Raw genomic sequence first — 16,848 nt, 5'->3', positions numbered from 1 at the left:
AAATTCCAGCGGGCCGCCGCCGCCGCCTAGAAAATGGCTGCGCTGGGGGGAGCGGAGTCGCCTGGTGTGGCGGTGGCTCCGTGTTCTCAGGCCTCCCCGCTTCTCGTGGCAGAGACGCCGCCGGCCCCGGAGCGCGGCCGTGGCGGGAGGAGGTCCCGGCGGAGCGCGCCGGCGGCGCTCAGCCCCGCCGTGTCCGTGGTGTTCCCGGGCGCCGTGAGCCGAGAGAGCTGCTGCCGCTTCGCCTGCGAGCTCCTGAAGCACGTCCTGCACCAGCGGCACCAGCTCCCGCTGCCCTACGAACAGCTCGCCTACTTCTGCCGGCGGGCCGCGCAGGTGGGCGGGCGGCTGTCTTGCGGGGGGTGGCCCGTTTAAAAGTTGGCCCGGGGCTGCCGGTGCAGGGGCTTAACGCTGGTTTCTGTCCGTCGGTGAACTATCCCACCGCCTTCGCTCGTTTTCTAACGTGTTGTCTTCTAGAAATCTGAAAGCCCTAATTGCAAACTTTGATAGACTTACTTCTGTGTGTGCCTTGAGTCTCAAGGAGGGGATGTGTCATGCTTTCTGAAGAGTGAATTGGGACCCTCTCCAATTTTCTGTATGTGTATTAATGTCTCTTTTGTTCTGGTTTCCAGGATGGAGATGTGATCAAGAAGCCACCCTCTGTGGGCCTGGCAAGCAAGAAGTGTCAGCAGGTGCTGGTGGAGCTGGAGGCAGTGCTCCAGCACTTGGAAGTGATGTTCAGCTTGACACTGGTTCCCCGTGTTCTTATTCTGCTTGGAGGCAATGTTGTGAGCCCCAAGGAGCTTTATGAGCTCAACTTGGAGGGGATCTGTGTGGGCAGTGCTGAGAAAAGCCTGAAAACCACATCCTGCGTGCGTAAGCTTTTTCACTCACTCTTCATTGCAGATGTCTTCAGTGAACTTAAAGCTCTTCCAGTCACAAGCACTGTTGTTATGCTCCAAGGGCATCGCAGTTGTGGTGTGGAATGGTTCCGGCCCAAGCTCAACTACAAAGTGCCAACCCGAGGAAGGAAACTGACTATTAATTTGTCCTGCGATGGAGACGTCAATATAAGTGCCTCAGCTCCTCAGATTATGACTTCTACTTGGGAGGACTACATATGGTTTCAAGCACCAGTGACGCTTAAGGGCTTTCATGAATGATCTGTGCTCTGTAAAACTTTTAATGGGATACTGAATAATTTTTGGTGCTGCTTTAGTCAATAATTCTATCAAAGATAATGGCATACGCTTGTCTCTCTGGATCTCTTCTCTAGGGCATCTGTTGCCTTCCTGACCACTTTCTTCTGTGTTCACTTCCTGACTTGTCTTTGAAAGCAGGAGCCCTTTAAGGCACAGATACCATGATTCCTTAAGGAGATTAATTGATATATTGGGTGTAAAAACTTCCCTGTAACACGCTTGCTGAACTGACAAATATTGGGTACAGTCTTCCTGAGTTGTACTCTCCTGAGTTTTTCTGCAGCCATTTCTGTTAATGATTACTGCATTATAAGATTTTTGGGACAAGATAACATATGTTTATTAATATAATTGGCCTTTACTGTGAAGGCCATAACATTCTTTACCCTACTGCTGTGAAAGAAGACCTTTTCCTGCAGCCTACTCAGACTTGAGTACTCAAGTGCTTGCCCATCTAGTAGATATCTATCTTCCCATAACACCACTTCAGTTTGTTAGGAATCCAGCATGGTGCTCTTCAGCAACTGGAAGACTTCATACGTAGCAGTGTCTCATAGTAGTGATGGAATGAGTGGTCCTATGAAGGCAAGGGAATGTGTCTTCCTATTTCTTTACCTAACTTTTAGTCCATCAGACCTGACAATCAGTTTGATATACAATTAAAACTAGGAGCTAGCAGTTTATTCTCTCCTTCACAGGAAATTAGGACTCCTGCCTCCCATGTGATAGCTTATTCTTACTTAACAGAAAATAAAAATATCTTGCTTGCTTTTGGGACGGGGAGGAGAAACAAGTGCCAGAACTAGATATCTGCTGGAGTTGTCTTGAATTATCTGGATATGTGTCTATCGTGTAATGAGTTAAATAGCTCCATCCATGAGAAGGGAATCTCTAGGCTGTTGGTAGTAAGGTTGCTTACTACATGCTAACAGAAGCTGCTTGATGGGGTGATAAAAATCTTTTGAAAGGAGGTTGTTAAAAGGTGAATTAACCCTCTGTACTCAGTGCATATTTTAAGCTTTTCTGACATTTTAGCAGTGAGTAAGATTGTAAAACTGGAAGGAAAATCTTTTTTTTTAAGCTTAGAGAACACTACAGGTGCTGTTTTTGCCTTGCTATTCATTGACAGCTAGTAACTGCTAAAACTAGCTATAGGAAAGAACTGCTAGAATAAAGAGAGCTGCCTTATGTGCAGCTGCTCATTTGAGAATGTAATCATTGGTCTCTCAAATGAAATACAACTCAAAATATTCAATAGGAGTTTGATATTCTCAGGACATCTAAGCCCTTTACATTTCCACCAAAGCTGCTTGAAAGCATGTATTTAAGAATGCTAGCATTTCAGTATTTAAAGAAGCTTTTGAACAGAAGCTGTAGTTCTGAGGAACAAGGGGCCACTTCCTTTCTGCTATCTCCTCCAGATGAGTGCAATGTTACTGCATTAAGTGGTTTACATATTCCATTATACTTGAATTATGAATGCAGCAATGATATGGTGCCAGGAATAAAAGACAAGATGCTTTTTTTTTTCATATGAAGAGCTTTAGAGTTTAAACAAGTTTATTCATTATAATCATTATTATCAAAATAAAATGCTGGCTTCTGTGTTGTGATTGTATTGAGTTTATCTAATCCCTTAAAGAAGGCTTCTGTGGATGGTAGAACAACTTGCTTCCATTCTATATGTGTATCTAAACTGTGGGTTCACAGCTGCTCCACCTTTCTCACAAAGTAGAAGATGTCTTGTGCCAGCAGCTTTGGTTCCTCAAAGGCAGCAAAATGCCCTCCACGTGGCATGTAAGAGTAACGGACAATGTTCTTGAAGGTATTCTTTGCCCAGACCTGTGGTGTATGTGCTATCTCCTGGGGAAAAGCTGCAATGGCTGTCGGAACATATACTCCAACCCTAAAAAGACATTAGTTAACAGTATTTTCAAGATGAACTTCTGAAGAAAGTCATTTAAAAACCTTCTGACTCGTAGGTTTTATATGAGTTGAAGAAACTTCACCACAGCAACTCTTTTCATAGTTTGTACTCTGCTGAGGAGCTTCACTGGTGTTTGGATCTCCTTGACTTCAAAAGTGTTATATCTAAAGATGCATAAAACGAAGTCTGCTTTGTGCAGAGTTCAGTATTGAAAAGTTTCAGGCTTTTATGCTTTGTAATATCTGTTGAAGCCACACCTCTGTGTAAAACTCAGAAGTGAGCTAACTTATGTTTGCTTTAGAATTTCTGGTACCAGTATAATCCTTATTGAGAGAAGGTGAATTAGTTCAGCCAGTCTACAAAGAACAAGACTTTTTTTTTTTCCCCATAAGATCAGTCACTTGCTGAGGAGTTTTGCCCACCAGTGCTTCCTGGTCAGCCTCTTGGAGTCATCTCAAAGACTACAGCTGTTAAAGGTGTTTGGTTTCAAGTACTGCTCTCCTGGAAGCTTGTTTCCTTAGAAAAATCACTTCTTACGCTGCTTCTACAAGTTTTTGCTTAACAGCTGTAGCTCGTAGTTTGTTCACCTGTAAATCATATCCTTCCTAACTGTTTAAACTTGTTAGGAATACTTGTGATTTTCTGTTTTGTTTTTAGTGAACAAAGCCATGGATTACAGTTGTCTAGCAAGTTTGTCTAGCAAGTCTATAGACCAGCTGTGTTTTGAACACAGATCTGAATTACTTTTACTAAATGTTCTGCATTGTTTTTGGCAACAGACCAACTTGTGTGAATCACAGGTTTAAAAGAAAAGCGACCCTTAACTATATTCATTGAAGAAGATAACAGCTTGGCTTTTTTTTCTAGTATGGGTCAAATTTGCAAGTGATCTAAATGCTTGTACAGACAGGTCTGATTCAGTCTTGTTTCGAAATCTGTCTTGTACACTTCATTACCTGGAATCAGCAATAAGGCCAGGGTCCCGGGCAAAGTTCTCCTTGTAATATCGCATTGAGGGCACAATAGATGCTGTCACCCAGTAAATCATCACATTGGTCAAAAGATCATCGAGAGAATACTTGCTAGTGAGAGAAAAAAGATTCAATATAACGTGAGCTGTTTCTCAACATACTATATTGGGCTTGTGCTCTGATAAGCTATTGGTCTTCTGGTTCTCCATTGATTTTCAAGCAGCAAATCAATTTACATTCATGCACCCAAAGCAAAGCTTCCTAGACTGAACCAGTAGCTTGCAGGCAGTCTACTGTAAGCTTAAACTTCTACTTATCTACTTCTAATCTTTCATCCTTAAAATTCAGCTTCCACTGGCCAGCCTTTTGTCCATCTCCCCATCAGTTGTAATCAGATGTTTTTTTTAAATCAGTTTTCTCACCTTTCCAAGCCTCCGTCATCTTTACTCAGGAATGATTTATCTGTCCATGTAGAGAATTTCTCCAAAATATATGCAGCAAGCCCCACAGGGGAGTCATTCAGTCCACAACCTAATACAAGTGAAGAACAGTAGAGCTCTTACATTTGCATGGTGTTGTAATACTTTAAAGTTCATCACCTTTTACATGATTTAAAGCGTGGAGTACTGCATTATCTGTTCCTGCTATTGGAGTGCACTAACATGATATAAATGTAGCATGTACACAGCCTATTATCTTTGTGTTGTTGTAAAACAAGGATAGTAATTACTTCAGTAGCGATAAGGGTTGCGTATCTTTTGGTGTATTTTAGCTTGACTTTGTAGAAGATAACATACACTGCTGTTTCAATTTAATTATGGACATATCTAATTAAGTTTGTGCACTGGCACAAGTTTCCCCTGCAGTCAGTTCTAGGGTAATTTGCTACAGGTTGAAATCATATAAATGCTTTGACCAGCCAGCAGTAGTTGAGGCCTGTACTGTCTGACACACAACCCATATGGAGATGAACTAGGGGCTGGAAGCTGTCTCTTGACCACTGTTACTAAGTGTCTGTGGATTACACACTCAAAGAGTAGTCCTGGTTGCAGTTTGTTATTTTAGCCTGTGCTATGTCTTACATACTGCAAAATGTGCTGTGAGAAAAAAACTATAAATTTGCTTTAAGGCTGCCTGATGAGAGCTACAATGGCAATGCAGTTATTTCTTGAAACTGAGTAAGGCACGTACAAGTTTCCTATTCTTTTTCTACATCCCACTCTTCCACTGCACCCCCAAGTCCCTGTTTTTTTTTTCTTCCCCATCAGGTCAGAATCCTAGACTGTATGGAAGCTGCCTGATCATTTCAATATTCCTTTTTTCTCCTTTCTGTATTCTAAAACATACTTATAAGCGGGGTTCAACAGGGATGCAATGGATTCCAAATATCTTTTTTTTTTTCTTAGCCTCTTTTTGCTTTGACAGACTGTAAAATGCTCTTGAACTCTGACTGAGCTGACTACATTTCAAAGAACTAGCCATGACTCATGGTTTTCCTCATGGCAGCAGCCAAACTAGAGCGGACTGTGATTTTCTTCCCCTAATTGCTTTGTACTTTGTTGACATCAAATTTTATAGGCCAGTTCAATCAGCAAGTCAATTAAATGTTTTTGCAACTCTGTGCAGTTATCTTTAGATTAAACCAAACCTTGGATAGTGGTCAACTTTTCATTTAACAATTAACTTTTCTCTGTAGAGAAATTAGGATCATGCTGAAACGTGCCAACACAGATTTTTGTTATAATCACCCTTCCCCTTCAACTTGCTTGATTACTCCTATGCTTAGATCTCAATTTCAACCAGTTCTTAATCCAGGAACTTAATCCTTTTCTTAAGGCATTTTCATTTTTTGGGGAACATCAGAGGAGAAACCTCAACAAAACTTTGTTTAGAAACTGAAACACTTTACATTAATGGATCCACTGCTCTTTGCTTCCACAAAAGCCCTGATTTGTGAAACATTTACAGGCGGTAGTATCATGTGGAAATGATATTCTTTTCTATAAAATAACTCTGCTATCTTACTGAGACTATACGTTTTGGTCTGTATTTTTTCCTGGGCTAATTCTCCACTTGGCTCTTAAAAACAAAAAAACAACAAAACAAAATGATTCTATGACATCAACTTACTTTTGTACGATAAGTTGTAAGCTTCAGAACTGATGAAAGATTGGCTGATCTCTGCTATTTCTCATCATTTAAAATGAAGCATTTCTGGAGCTAGTTTTAAATTTGATATGAAAAGTGTATTTGAGGAAAATGGTTGCTTAACATCTGGGAGTCCTTCCGCTTAAGTAAGTAGTAAATCTACATTGAGTAGTCTTCTTTTTTGTGTAATGAAAAGCCGGATTTGAATTTAATTGCATGTTTTTACCAACACTTACTGAAGGTTGAAAGTTAGCCTTTCATTGCTTTCTGCTTTGTCCTTATAAATATGCAAGTTTGATTGCAGGCTGCTTTGTGCTGTCACTTTAAGACAAACACTTTGAGCTTGTTTGTTCATACTGACAACAGGTTTAAACAGGTTGACACAGCTACACTTTGATCAAAGTGGTAATCATTTGTGGAATGACAATTCACACAACAGTCACATTATGCACTGTGCTTCTATGGGTGCAGCGCATCAAACTGAATATCACACTTGGAAGAGATAATTCAGAATCAGAAATCAAGAATCATAGTGTAATTTATATTGTTTGACTGATTATCAGGAAAGTATATGAATGATAGTGAAAGCTGGCATCATAATACTGATGTAAGCCTCATCATTTTAGCATGTCTTTCTGATTGCATATTGAAAAGTAGGGAACAGTGAATCTGCTGAAGTAGAGCACTTTCTAAATCAAAGATCCTTCAAAAGCATGCATGTCTAATTGTTTCCAGCTATTTCTGGTGTGCATTTTTTAAATAATTGTAGACATTAGGATAAAACAATTAAGAAAATAACATGAAATTAGAATATTTTAAATGTACACAAAAGAATTGTGCAATCTAAAAAGGACAAAGAAAAAGGACAAAGAATATACAAGGGAAAACCAAACACACATAGTCAAAAAAAAAAATCCCTCCCTGAAGCAAGTGCAAAAACCATCTGACTTTACTCTGTTCAGGGGTCAGCAGTTCTCTAACTTTCACTTTGATTTCCTTTTTTAATCTAAATTTAGCTTTTAGTAGTCAGAAGCCAAACAGAATGACTTCAGAGCAATTTCAGAGCTGCCACTTAGCTGAGAATAATCTTAGCCTCTTCCCTGGCTGTGCAGTGTGACCTCCAGGTGGATCGCATCTAGTGGTTACTGCTGAAAGTATCTACTTATGCTGTACATCTAGGAAGTCAAGTTAGTTTCTTAAGGTTGGGAATACTCTCCTCAAGTTGCCCAGACTAACAGACTGTCATTAGAAAGGGCTTGCAACTTCACCTCTATTTGTGCCTCAGTGAGACTGGTCTCCAAGAAGAGACGTCAGGCTGTAGCCTTCTTTCTGGCTAAAAGAAATAAACAAAAATCCAAACAAATAAACCCAAACCATATCTTGCATCCCTCTTTTTATTTCTTCAGTGCTGTGATGAGTTCAAGCAACAGACTAGGTGTTATTTAGTAGAAACTCAAACCAAAATGCTGAATTTTTCAATGAATGGCCAGGCTGAAGCGCTATTCATTCTGTAGTCTCTGTTAGCGACAGCAGTTGGAAGCAGTTCTACTGCCATTTTGGATGAGGGTTTATCTCAAGACAGGAATATCTTATAGTCCTTACCTAGTGGGAACCAATTTAAAAAAATAATTTAACTTTTCTGAGATGGCCATCATTCTTACACACTGGTACCACTGACTGACAGGCTTCTGCCTTCTAAAATTTAGGGCTGAGTCTGCCTTTCAGCAACTTTCACATTGCACTCGCTTATGATCTTTTTTCTTGTTTTCAATTGTTTGTATTTCTAAAAGCTTCAGTGCTTCACTTTAAGAGTCTCCTGCAAAGGATTCTCTTCCCAAGTGTAGCACCATCCTACTTTAAACAGTTTGGAAAGTGATATTTGCAGTGTCCATCTTTTATAAGCTGCTCATTCAAACTTTCTTTTAGATCTTCGTCCTATACCTTGCATTCACTCATCAGAATGTACTGCTTCTGAAACACAGTAAGCCTTTGCTCAATGATGAGTTTTTTTCTACCATTGGCAGTTGGTATACAATATATAGCAACATGGGGAGGGTTCATTACCTGCAGTGTCTGGTTTGGTGGCTTGGATGTGTAAGTATCCAGATTCTCGCAGAATGTCAAATACGTTCTTCTGCATGAAAGGGTACATCCGTTGAACATCTTCCCTGGTGAAGCCTACAAGCCATGGAACGTAAGTCCCAAGCATCACTTGAATCATCTTTTTCAAGCCTCGTATGCTAATGAAGACGAGATTCAGATGAAGCCCTTTCACAGACCTAAAATCAAATTCAGGAATAGAGTGTTAAAATTTCTGTCTCCAAATTTTCTAGAAAATAAGTCTGACTGGAGCTGTGAAGGAAGGATTTCACTGAATCAACTACATAAAGACCTGAAAGAACCTAAAAGGTTCATTGTGGTGTAAAGAGGAGGGAAAAAATAAAAAAAGTACAGCTGGTTCCACCTCCATTCAGCTGTGTTATTTATATGATGCCAGTTTTAGGCACTATTTACAAATACAGCATATCCACATTGGCAGCTCTGGCTTTTGGTTCATTCTACACTGTAGGCAACTGGTTGTGTTGGGTACTTTCTGAAAAGCTTTCTTAGATCACATGCTGTGAAGCATAACTGCAATCCAGAAGAGAGAGCTGAGCAGCAGTCTAATGGCTTTAAGAAGTTTCTCCCTCTATCTGTTCTTTGACAGAAGTACAGCTGTGGTGGCACTCCTCTTGTTAAATGTTAAATGTTCTGCTACAATGCCATCTTCTAAAGAAATGTTAGGTTTCTTTTCTGATCTGTCTTTCTCAACTTTGCATAGGTACACCCAGCTGCTGAAAGAATGACTTCCTTCAACTCCCTTTGCTACTCACTGTGGCAGCATCTGGGACATATTTGTGGTAACACGAGATCCCCAGTCTCCTCCCTGTACATAGTATTCCTTGAAGCCCAGTCTCTTCATCAGCTTGTGAAATATCCGAGCAGTTGCAAGGGTGTCAAAACCTGCACGTAAAGAGAAGCACCAAACATTTGTCTTAGCATATCCTGGCCAGAGATCATGGTCCAAATGTGCTGCTGTGAAGGCACAGTGTACTGTACCGCTCCTCCTCACTCTCTGACAATAGAGAGAACACTAGTTGTTGCAAATTCAATGCAAAGTGGAGAAAAAAAGAGTTAGCTTTCAGCTACCACTGCCTTCCAAATCTCCAAACCAGCCTCAGAGCCTCAGTAACATTGGTGTTGGTGCAGAGCCAAGTTTCCTGAACTTTGGACTCGGGATCTGCTTTCTGCATTCACAGACTGCAGCACACAAAGGACTGGGGGATGGCTGAAGTGTTACACCAAAAACCTGTGATTCCAGCAGAGCCTTTTCATCACTTACCTTGCTGGTGTGGTGCCTCTGAGAAGCCATAGCCTGGTATGGATGGGCAGATGACCTCAAACACCACATCACCACTGTCCAGGCCATGCTTGGTTGGATCCGTGAGTAGAGGGATGATCTTGTAGAACTCATAGAAAGAACCAGGCCAGCCATGGACCATCAGGATAGGCTGAACAGCTTTTCCATGAGGGACGTAGGAGGGCTTCACATGGATAAAATGAATATCAATCCCTGCCAAGCATCCAAGACAGAAAAGTTAAGTTCTGGCTCCTTCTCAGTTTCTGCTCTGGACTCTGAAGAAAGAGGCTGGCAAAATAGTGATTAGCAGAAATTACACAATCATCCCACATCAGGAAGATGACTACCTGAAAGGGATGTCCAGTATTATACTTACGTAACACCTTTTGCCTATAGGTGGAGGTATCAATCCCAACCCCAGACAGGGGGGTCACAGCAGACTGAACATCCTTCCCATGAGAAACTAGTTTCACAGTAATAGGTAAAGCCATGCTCAAATACACACCATAATGCAGGCAAGACAAATGCAAGACTATGATAAATGGCATGAAAAAATACTCTGGACTCATAGAATGGATAAATTTTGCAGCTTCTAAAGGCAGTTTCAAGGCAATAGTAGAAGAAAACCTTACAGTTAATTAGCGCAGGTTCAGGGCCAGAGGAAGGCTCTCCTAAAGCAGACATAAATTTATTGCTAATATATGGCGCACACGATCTGTACAAGCTCATTAATAGTACAGCCTACACGAGAGATATTTCCCTTACATCACTAAGCTATTACATACAGGTAAATATTCTAACATCTTAAACTAGCCATCAGGACTGAACATCCAGAAGCTCCTCTTCCCACGTATGCTACTGGCAAGAGCAAAGCAAGGCCAGGAGAGGCAGCTGGGGAAGTTCTCTGTGGTGTAACAGGGAGGCACAGTGACCCACTCACCTTCGATGGTGGTACGGAAATGAGGGTACTTGTTCAGGATTTCCACTTGCTTGCGCCAGTCAAACTTGTTCCTCCAGTAGGCCACCACCTTCTGCAGGTAGTCAGAGTTGAAGCCATAGTTGAAGGCTGCCCCTTCCAGTGGAGGCGCATAGCGAGCCTGGTCGAGGCGGCGGTGCAGGTCCTGCAGAAGGAGTGAGGCTGCCCAGATGCCCATGTGTGCACTGCACCGAGGCAAGCATGTGCAGGAGCCAACTCTCCAGGCTCCACCAGCTTTTAGACCTCTACCTGTTAGACAATAGTCCTGGCTGAACTAGAGCTCTAAGCGATCTCCTCAGTCACAGGGAATATACTTCTCTGTAGGCTAACAATTCTGCTAATGCACTCAGGATTACCAGGTCTTATTCCTGCCTTACTGTTAACTTTGTACTAGGAGCTTTCAGGCACTGTTGAATGGGTAAAGAATAAAAAAGGGCAATTAAAGATTGGGCCCAGCTGCCTGTTGTTAGTTGGCTGGATCTCCAGGGGCAGGTGCTACAATTCATTAGGAAGACAGGTGTTCTCCTGTAGGAGCCTCTGAGCCCTGCCCTGTTTTACCAACTTCTATCCCTACACCCTCCCACTCTGCCCCACTGCCTGCAGACCCACTGTCAAACTCTACCTCAATTTCTTCATCAGATGTTTCAATCTTGAAGGGGCGGATGCTTTCATCTTCTTTCACTTTTAGGGGTTTTTCGCCTGAGCCCCACCATCCATCACCCATTTCAATACTCTTGATCTTGCGTCTAGACATCAGCCAGCAAACCAGCATCCCTCCAACACCCACAGCAGCCACAGGGACCAGGACTGCATTCTTCTGAGAATACTGAAAAGACCTAGGGATGCATAACATCTGCATTCAGTGCAAGGATAGCAGGACAATGCTGAGGCTTGTTTCCACATTGATTTGGTCCAAGAAGCAACACATTTTTAAAAGCCCTGTAGAGTCAGCAGGGGCTAAGTACTTTTGTTTTTGATGTTCACAGGCAAGACATGGAACAATCTCTCAAAAAGCCAATGTAGAGATATTAAACTCTAACAACAAGCATGTGAAGACTAGAAGCCTCAAGGTTACATCTACCAGTGCTCATTAGGGATCTCATTCTCTGCTGGTCGGGACTTGCTGATCACAAGGTTTCCTTGGTCCTCTCCTCATGAAGCAGGATAGCATGGGGGAATAGGATCAATAGGATATGTGCAAGTCTATTTTAAGGAAGGTACTCAAGTGAATGGGATAATAGTACATAGATTCCTCCAGGAATGAAAAATGCAAAGGGTTGAGAGCAGAGAAAAGGGTCTTCAGCTGCTACTGGGAGCTTGGTGTGCCCCCGTTGGCAGTGCTTTGTATGTAGCTTCCCTACAGATTCAAGCATGTTTTAGGGCAAAGCTGGCCCTCTAATATAGTCTTACACAGGTAAAGATCTCAGACTGTCTTTTTGGTACCTCTATTTCTGTTCCAGTCATGAAATACCCAAAAGCTAAGTCACCACTGTTGGCTTTAACAGACATGTAGTATGTTCCAAAGCTGTTCAATTGTGACAGCAATCATTCCAAAATGTTATGTACCTTCATGTCCCTCAAACCTGAGGGTCAAGGTCTCCAGCTTCTCCTGAAGATTTGGAGAAGTACCTTGTGTAGGGGGCTGCAAGAAGTCTTTGAACAATGAAGATTTTGTCGCTGTAGTCAAACAGGGTAGGGAAAGGACTATGCTGTGTCTCAGCCAAGGTGTTGATGATGTCAGCAAAGAACAGCTATTTCACTCACCTGATGCGGGACAAGATGCTCTCCCTGCAGAAGAGAAGGAAAGAGAAAAAAAAAAATCTTTACAGTCTGAGAGTGTTGTCTGAATGGTACCAATCCGTAAGGACAGTGCAAAGAATTTCCAGCACCATTTACTGCCCAGCCACGCCACTGCAAGCTGTTTAATCATGTGAGCACATCCACAGTTTTTCTAATACTTTTGGATGCAATTGAGAGGGAGGACCTCAGATAATCGCTTTTGCACAATGAGACTGTTTCTTGGCTGCATTTTAGCTAGATAGCTTGTTTCCATAATATTACTTCCTTTAGCACAATTTAGATAAAAGGCCATACACAAAGGGATAGTTGTCCTTGCAGTCTTTCATCCTACGTATGGCTGTGATACTCCAGCCAAGAAAGTAGGTTATTTTGACCACTGAAGAGAGATAGAAGTGCCCTGCAGTGAACTGTCAAGATCAAGGGTCATCCTGCTGCTAGCTGCACTGTGCTCATTATGCCAAAGGACTGGCTCGAGGAGAAGCTTGTGGGACCTTCAACTGCTCAGAGTTGTGTGAATTGCTATACTTTTGCTACTTCTGACTAGTCCGAACTGGATAGTGAGCTTTTACATCTAATCTGCCTGGGAGTAAAATAAACATCTCCCTTGGTTCTCTTTTAGCCTGTCAGATTGCCCCATAAGAAAAGCAGAGTCAAAACCAGAAAAACCAGAAGTGACAAGAGAAGCTCTTGCCACTGTCTCTACCTTAAGGTAGGCAGCTAAAGAAGGGAGCTATTTGGTGTCATAATTAAGATATCTTGAAACAAAATAAGGACATGAAGTGCCATGAAAACACGTGCCTGCAGGCTGTTTCTTTTTACCTCGGCTCCAAGCCAAGGCTTGCAGCAGTATCACCCTCCAACTGTAGGAGGCTGAACAGCTTATGAAACAGGTAATAATATCCCCGTGCACTTATATTCCAGATCTTAGTGAGTGAGAGGCATGAAACAAGATATCATGGCAACAGCACGAGCTCAACACTGATTTAAAAAAAAAAAAAAAAAAAAAAAAGCATGCTAGACACAGCTCTCCAAGCAACAGAAAACAAGGCTTGGTCTAGTAAAATCTCCTCTCCGGTCACGTTCCAGAGAAGTCAGCTACATGCTCCCAGCACCCTCCAACAGCCCGCCTCTGCCTGCCTTATCCCGTGGTGGTCCCACCCCAGCCCCAGCTGAGCCCCGCATAAGTCCCTCCTCATGCTAAAAGGCATCTCACCAGGCGTTGGGAAGGACCTCCTGCCACATGCCTGTCTGCTCCTCCTTGCCTTGCTGCAGTTTCGCGTAAAGCAACACGAGTGTCTCCTCCGCTAGCTTCCACCTTGGCACTGACGCTCTCTCGTACATTGGTGCCACCTATTGACTAAATATGCACATGCAAATTAGGTTCAACAAAGTTAAACAGAGGCCGATACAAAGTCCTGAATAGGGAGGGAATAGCCCTGTGCACTAGCGTGGGCTGAGTGCCAGATACATACAGAAAGCTGCTCTTTAGAGACTGGTTTGAGGTCCTCAGATGAATCAGCATCAACAGGGGGGGACCTCATGGCAAAGGTCAGCTGCGTATAGGGCTATATAGCAAGCACGCTAGCCAGCAGGCTGGGGTAGGGGATGCTTCACTCTCTTTGGTACTTGCAAGATCATCTCTGGGAGCTCTGTGCCAAGTTCTGGTCTTGCTGGTAAAGGAAAGATCAGAGTGAGTCCACTATAGGGGCACGAGGCTGGCCAGGAGCTGGAGTACATGCTGCATGAGTAAAAACAGAGACCTATGTTCAACATGAAGAAGAGAAGGCATACTGTATGTGTGTGTATTTTGCGGCAGACAAAACAAAGCAAAACTATATAAAAAAGGAAAAGTTAAATTTTCTCATGTACCACAGAAATCAGTGTGTTTTTTTTTAGCTCAAGGAACTAGATTTTATCTCCCTAGTAGTCAGTTAAATCCCACCAGACAGAGGCTTCTGCTTCCTAAATAGTTGCACACTGCTCTTGCTGTATTTCAGTCCAGGAATAGCTATATTGCCAGAGGGAATGATTCTTCTCTCCATGCAGTGCAAGTGAAGTGCCATCACCAGTGAGATCTGTTGATGATCAGCTCTCGTGTTACTGGGGTGCATATGCAGTCCCTGGGCCTCCAGAACTGTGGAAAATAGGAGGAAAACTGTAATTTGGTCAAAGTTCAATTTATTGCTACATCAGAGCTATTTGTGGTTATGCCTTTCTGGGATCATTTAGCTTTAAGGTCTGATTTCCAGAACTAAAGGTCGAGTAGCCCGTCTCAAATGCAGGGTGTATGTACAGGGATGTTGTGAGTGCTCGCACCAAAGAGACCCAGGGGGTCCAGAGGCAATCCTCCCTGCAGTTCGACCGCTTGAAAACAAAGATTTTTCTCCTTCTCTCTTACAACCTCTAGTGGCGAAAACACGCAACTTCAGGCAGAAACTGCTTGCTGTGGTATTAAGGCAGCCTCCCTGGAGGCTGTGATGCGTGTCCCACAGAGGCAGCGATCAGAGGAAAGGACCTAGAAAAGTGTCTCAGAGCATCTTCCTGAACTGGGGCAGGACCCCTTATCCTCAATGACATTTTATCAACCCTCTGCTCATCACCAGTCGGCAGTATGCCTGCAGCAATGGTAGAAAATATGCACACAGAAGTATAAATGTCATATATTTTTTTCCCCACTTGTTTTAGAAGCTGGATATAAGCAGAAGCCAAATACACGATAACCTGCCACCTCTACTAGGAGGTTTCAGAAAGCCCAATTAGCACAGAGGCACTCACAGCACTTCTGCAAATACTGGGTGCCCTCTGGTGGGAACAAGAGCTCATGGTTCACATAATAATGGTGTGTGGTAACGGGACGTTTATGAATGGTCTCCTGCCTCCTGTCCTGTGCCAGGGACCAGCTCTGGTCTTTTTACTTGGCAAACTGCTGGCTGATGATGCTGTGGAGGGCAGGGCAATGCCTGGGAGTCTTGGAGCTGCCCCGTACCCGTTCAAGCTTTCATGGACCCTGCTCTGCCCATGGCATCATTTTGTGATACCCACCTTCTCAGTGGCACTCAAACTTTTTTTAAGATTCCTTCTAACCTAAGCCAGTGTTCTTCTTCTTATTATTATTATTATTATTCTCTATTAAGAAAGCACCTGAAGGCTGAGGCCTTCCTCAGCTTGACTGCACCTTTGTTCCCTCAGACCAAAGACAGCACAAGATAAGAAATGTATCATTTCCCCACATTAATTCTGAAGGGGAATGATCTGTGCAACCCAGCAGGTCCAAGCTGGGACTGCTCATGTACATATATCTCTTTTCTCACATGTTGCATGAACAATACTGCCTGGTAATGAGATTGCACAGGAAGAACTGGAGAGCTTAACACATGTGGCTGTGTCCTAAAACCAACAAAGAGCCTCAAGCGTGCCACAACAGATGGGCAAAATTTTCACCTTCCTGCTGAGGCTTTGGGAGATTCAGCTGGTCAGTGGGAGATTTGCTCCAGTCCTGAATGGCTGCCCCTGTGTTTAGCCTCAGTGATTACATCCCGTGAAGAAGCACTGGGCTCCTAAGCACTTCCAAGCTGTTAATTCCTGAATTTTATTATCAAGAGCCAGTGTTTTTCTCTTCTATTCCTTCAGTGGCGGGGAAGGATACTGAGAGGATAAAAAAACCCTCCTCATAAATAAGTGGCTCAAAAGTTGGTGCAAACAGAAGAATTTTGGTTTTTTTGGCCATGGGGCAATTTACTCAGCACCTGGCATGATGGCTGCAGATGGAACTCACCCGTCTGCAAGGGGTAAAAGGATCCTAGGACTCATTGAAAGGTGTTTAAACTGGGTAAGAAGGGGGCAAAATGAGGGCCACTGGGGTTGAGCGGGTCATTTGAGGCTCAAAACAGAGCTTGATGGGTGACGAGGGTGGAGTTCAAAGGGATGGAGAGGGGCAGGGGGATGCTGCTTCCCCAAAGTGTCTGTACACTGATGCTTGCAGTATGGGAAACAAACAGGAAGAGTTGGAGATCTGCGTGCGGTCACGTGGCCACAATCTCATTGCAATCATGGAGACATGGTGGGACAGCTCGCCTGACTGGAATGTTGTCATGGAGGGCTATGTGCTTTTTAGGAAAGATCAGCTGTCGAGGTGGGGTGGTGGAGTTGCTCTTTATGTGAGAGAGCAGCTAGAATGTACTGAACTCCACCTGGGGGAGAGTGGTATAGCAGTGGAGAGCTTGTGGGTGAGAATCAAGGGGCAGGCTGGTATGGCTGTCACTGTTGTGGGTGTGTACTGCAGACCTGCTGATCAGGAGGAGGAGGTTGATGAGGCCTTCCATAAGCAACTGGAAGCAGCATCACGATCCCAGGCGCTGGTGCTTATGGGGGACTTCAATTATCCAGATATTTGCTGGATAAGCAATGAGGCCAGGCACACGCAGTCC

The 16,848-nt window shown here is 43.3% G+C and overlaps 2 protein-coding genes across 2 annotated transcripts; one reads left to right on the top strand and one right to left on the bottom strand.

Annotated features, from left to right (window-relative positions):
- The first annotated feature begins 2 nt into the window (after positions 1–2).
- Positions 3–1,834, top strand: MAD2L1BP (MAD2L1 binding protein). The gene is made up of 2 exons (XM_031593689.2): positions 3–333; positions 630–1,834. Exons 1-2 carry the CDS (start codon positions 34–36, stop codon positions 1,158–1,160), a joined length of 831 nt encoding a protein of 276 aa, XP_031449549.2. The 5' UTR covers positions 3–33; the 3' UTR covers positions 1,161–1,834.
- Positions 1,835–2,099: 265 nt separating this feature from the next.
- Positions 2,100–14,182, bottom strand: LOC116229249 (epoxide hydrolase 1-like). Its single transcript, XM_031593610.2, has 11 exons — positions 13,894–14,182; positions 13,635–13,778; positions 12,386–12,409; positions 11,244–11,457; positions 10,586–10,766; positions 9,628–9,858; positions 9,119–9,248; positions 8,310–8,524; positions 4,520–4,628; positions 4,083–4,208; positions 2,100–3,105 (listed from the first exon to the last, which is right to left on the bottom strand). Exons 2-11 carry the CDS (start codon positions 13,760–13,762, stop codon positions 2,904–2,906), a joined length of 1,560 nt encoding a protein of 519 aa, XP_031449470.2. The 5' UTR covers positions 13,763–13,778; positions 13,894–14,182; the 3' UTR covers positions 2,100–2,903.
- Positions 14,183–16,848: the final 2,666 nt, after the last annotated feature.

This window comes from Phasianus colchicus, chromosome 2, assembly GCF_987193195.1.
Source record: "Phasianus colchicus chromosome 2, bPhaCol1.hap1.1, whole genome shotgun sequence".
Lineage (NCBI taxonomy): Eukaryota > Metazoa > Chordata > Aves > Galliformes > Phasianidae > Phasianus > Phasianus colchicus.
This window is presented reverse-complemented; position numbering and strand designations above follow the sequence as displayed.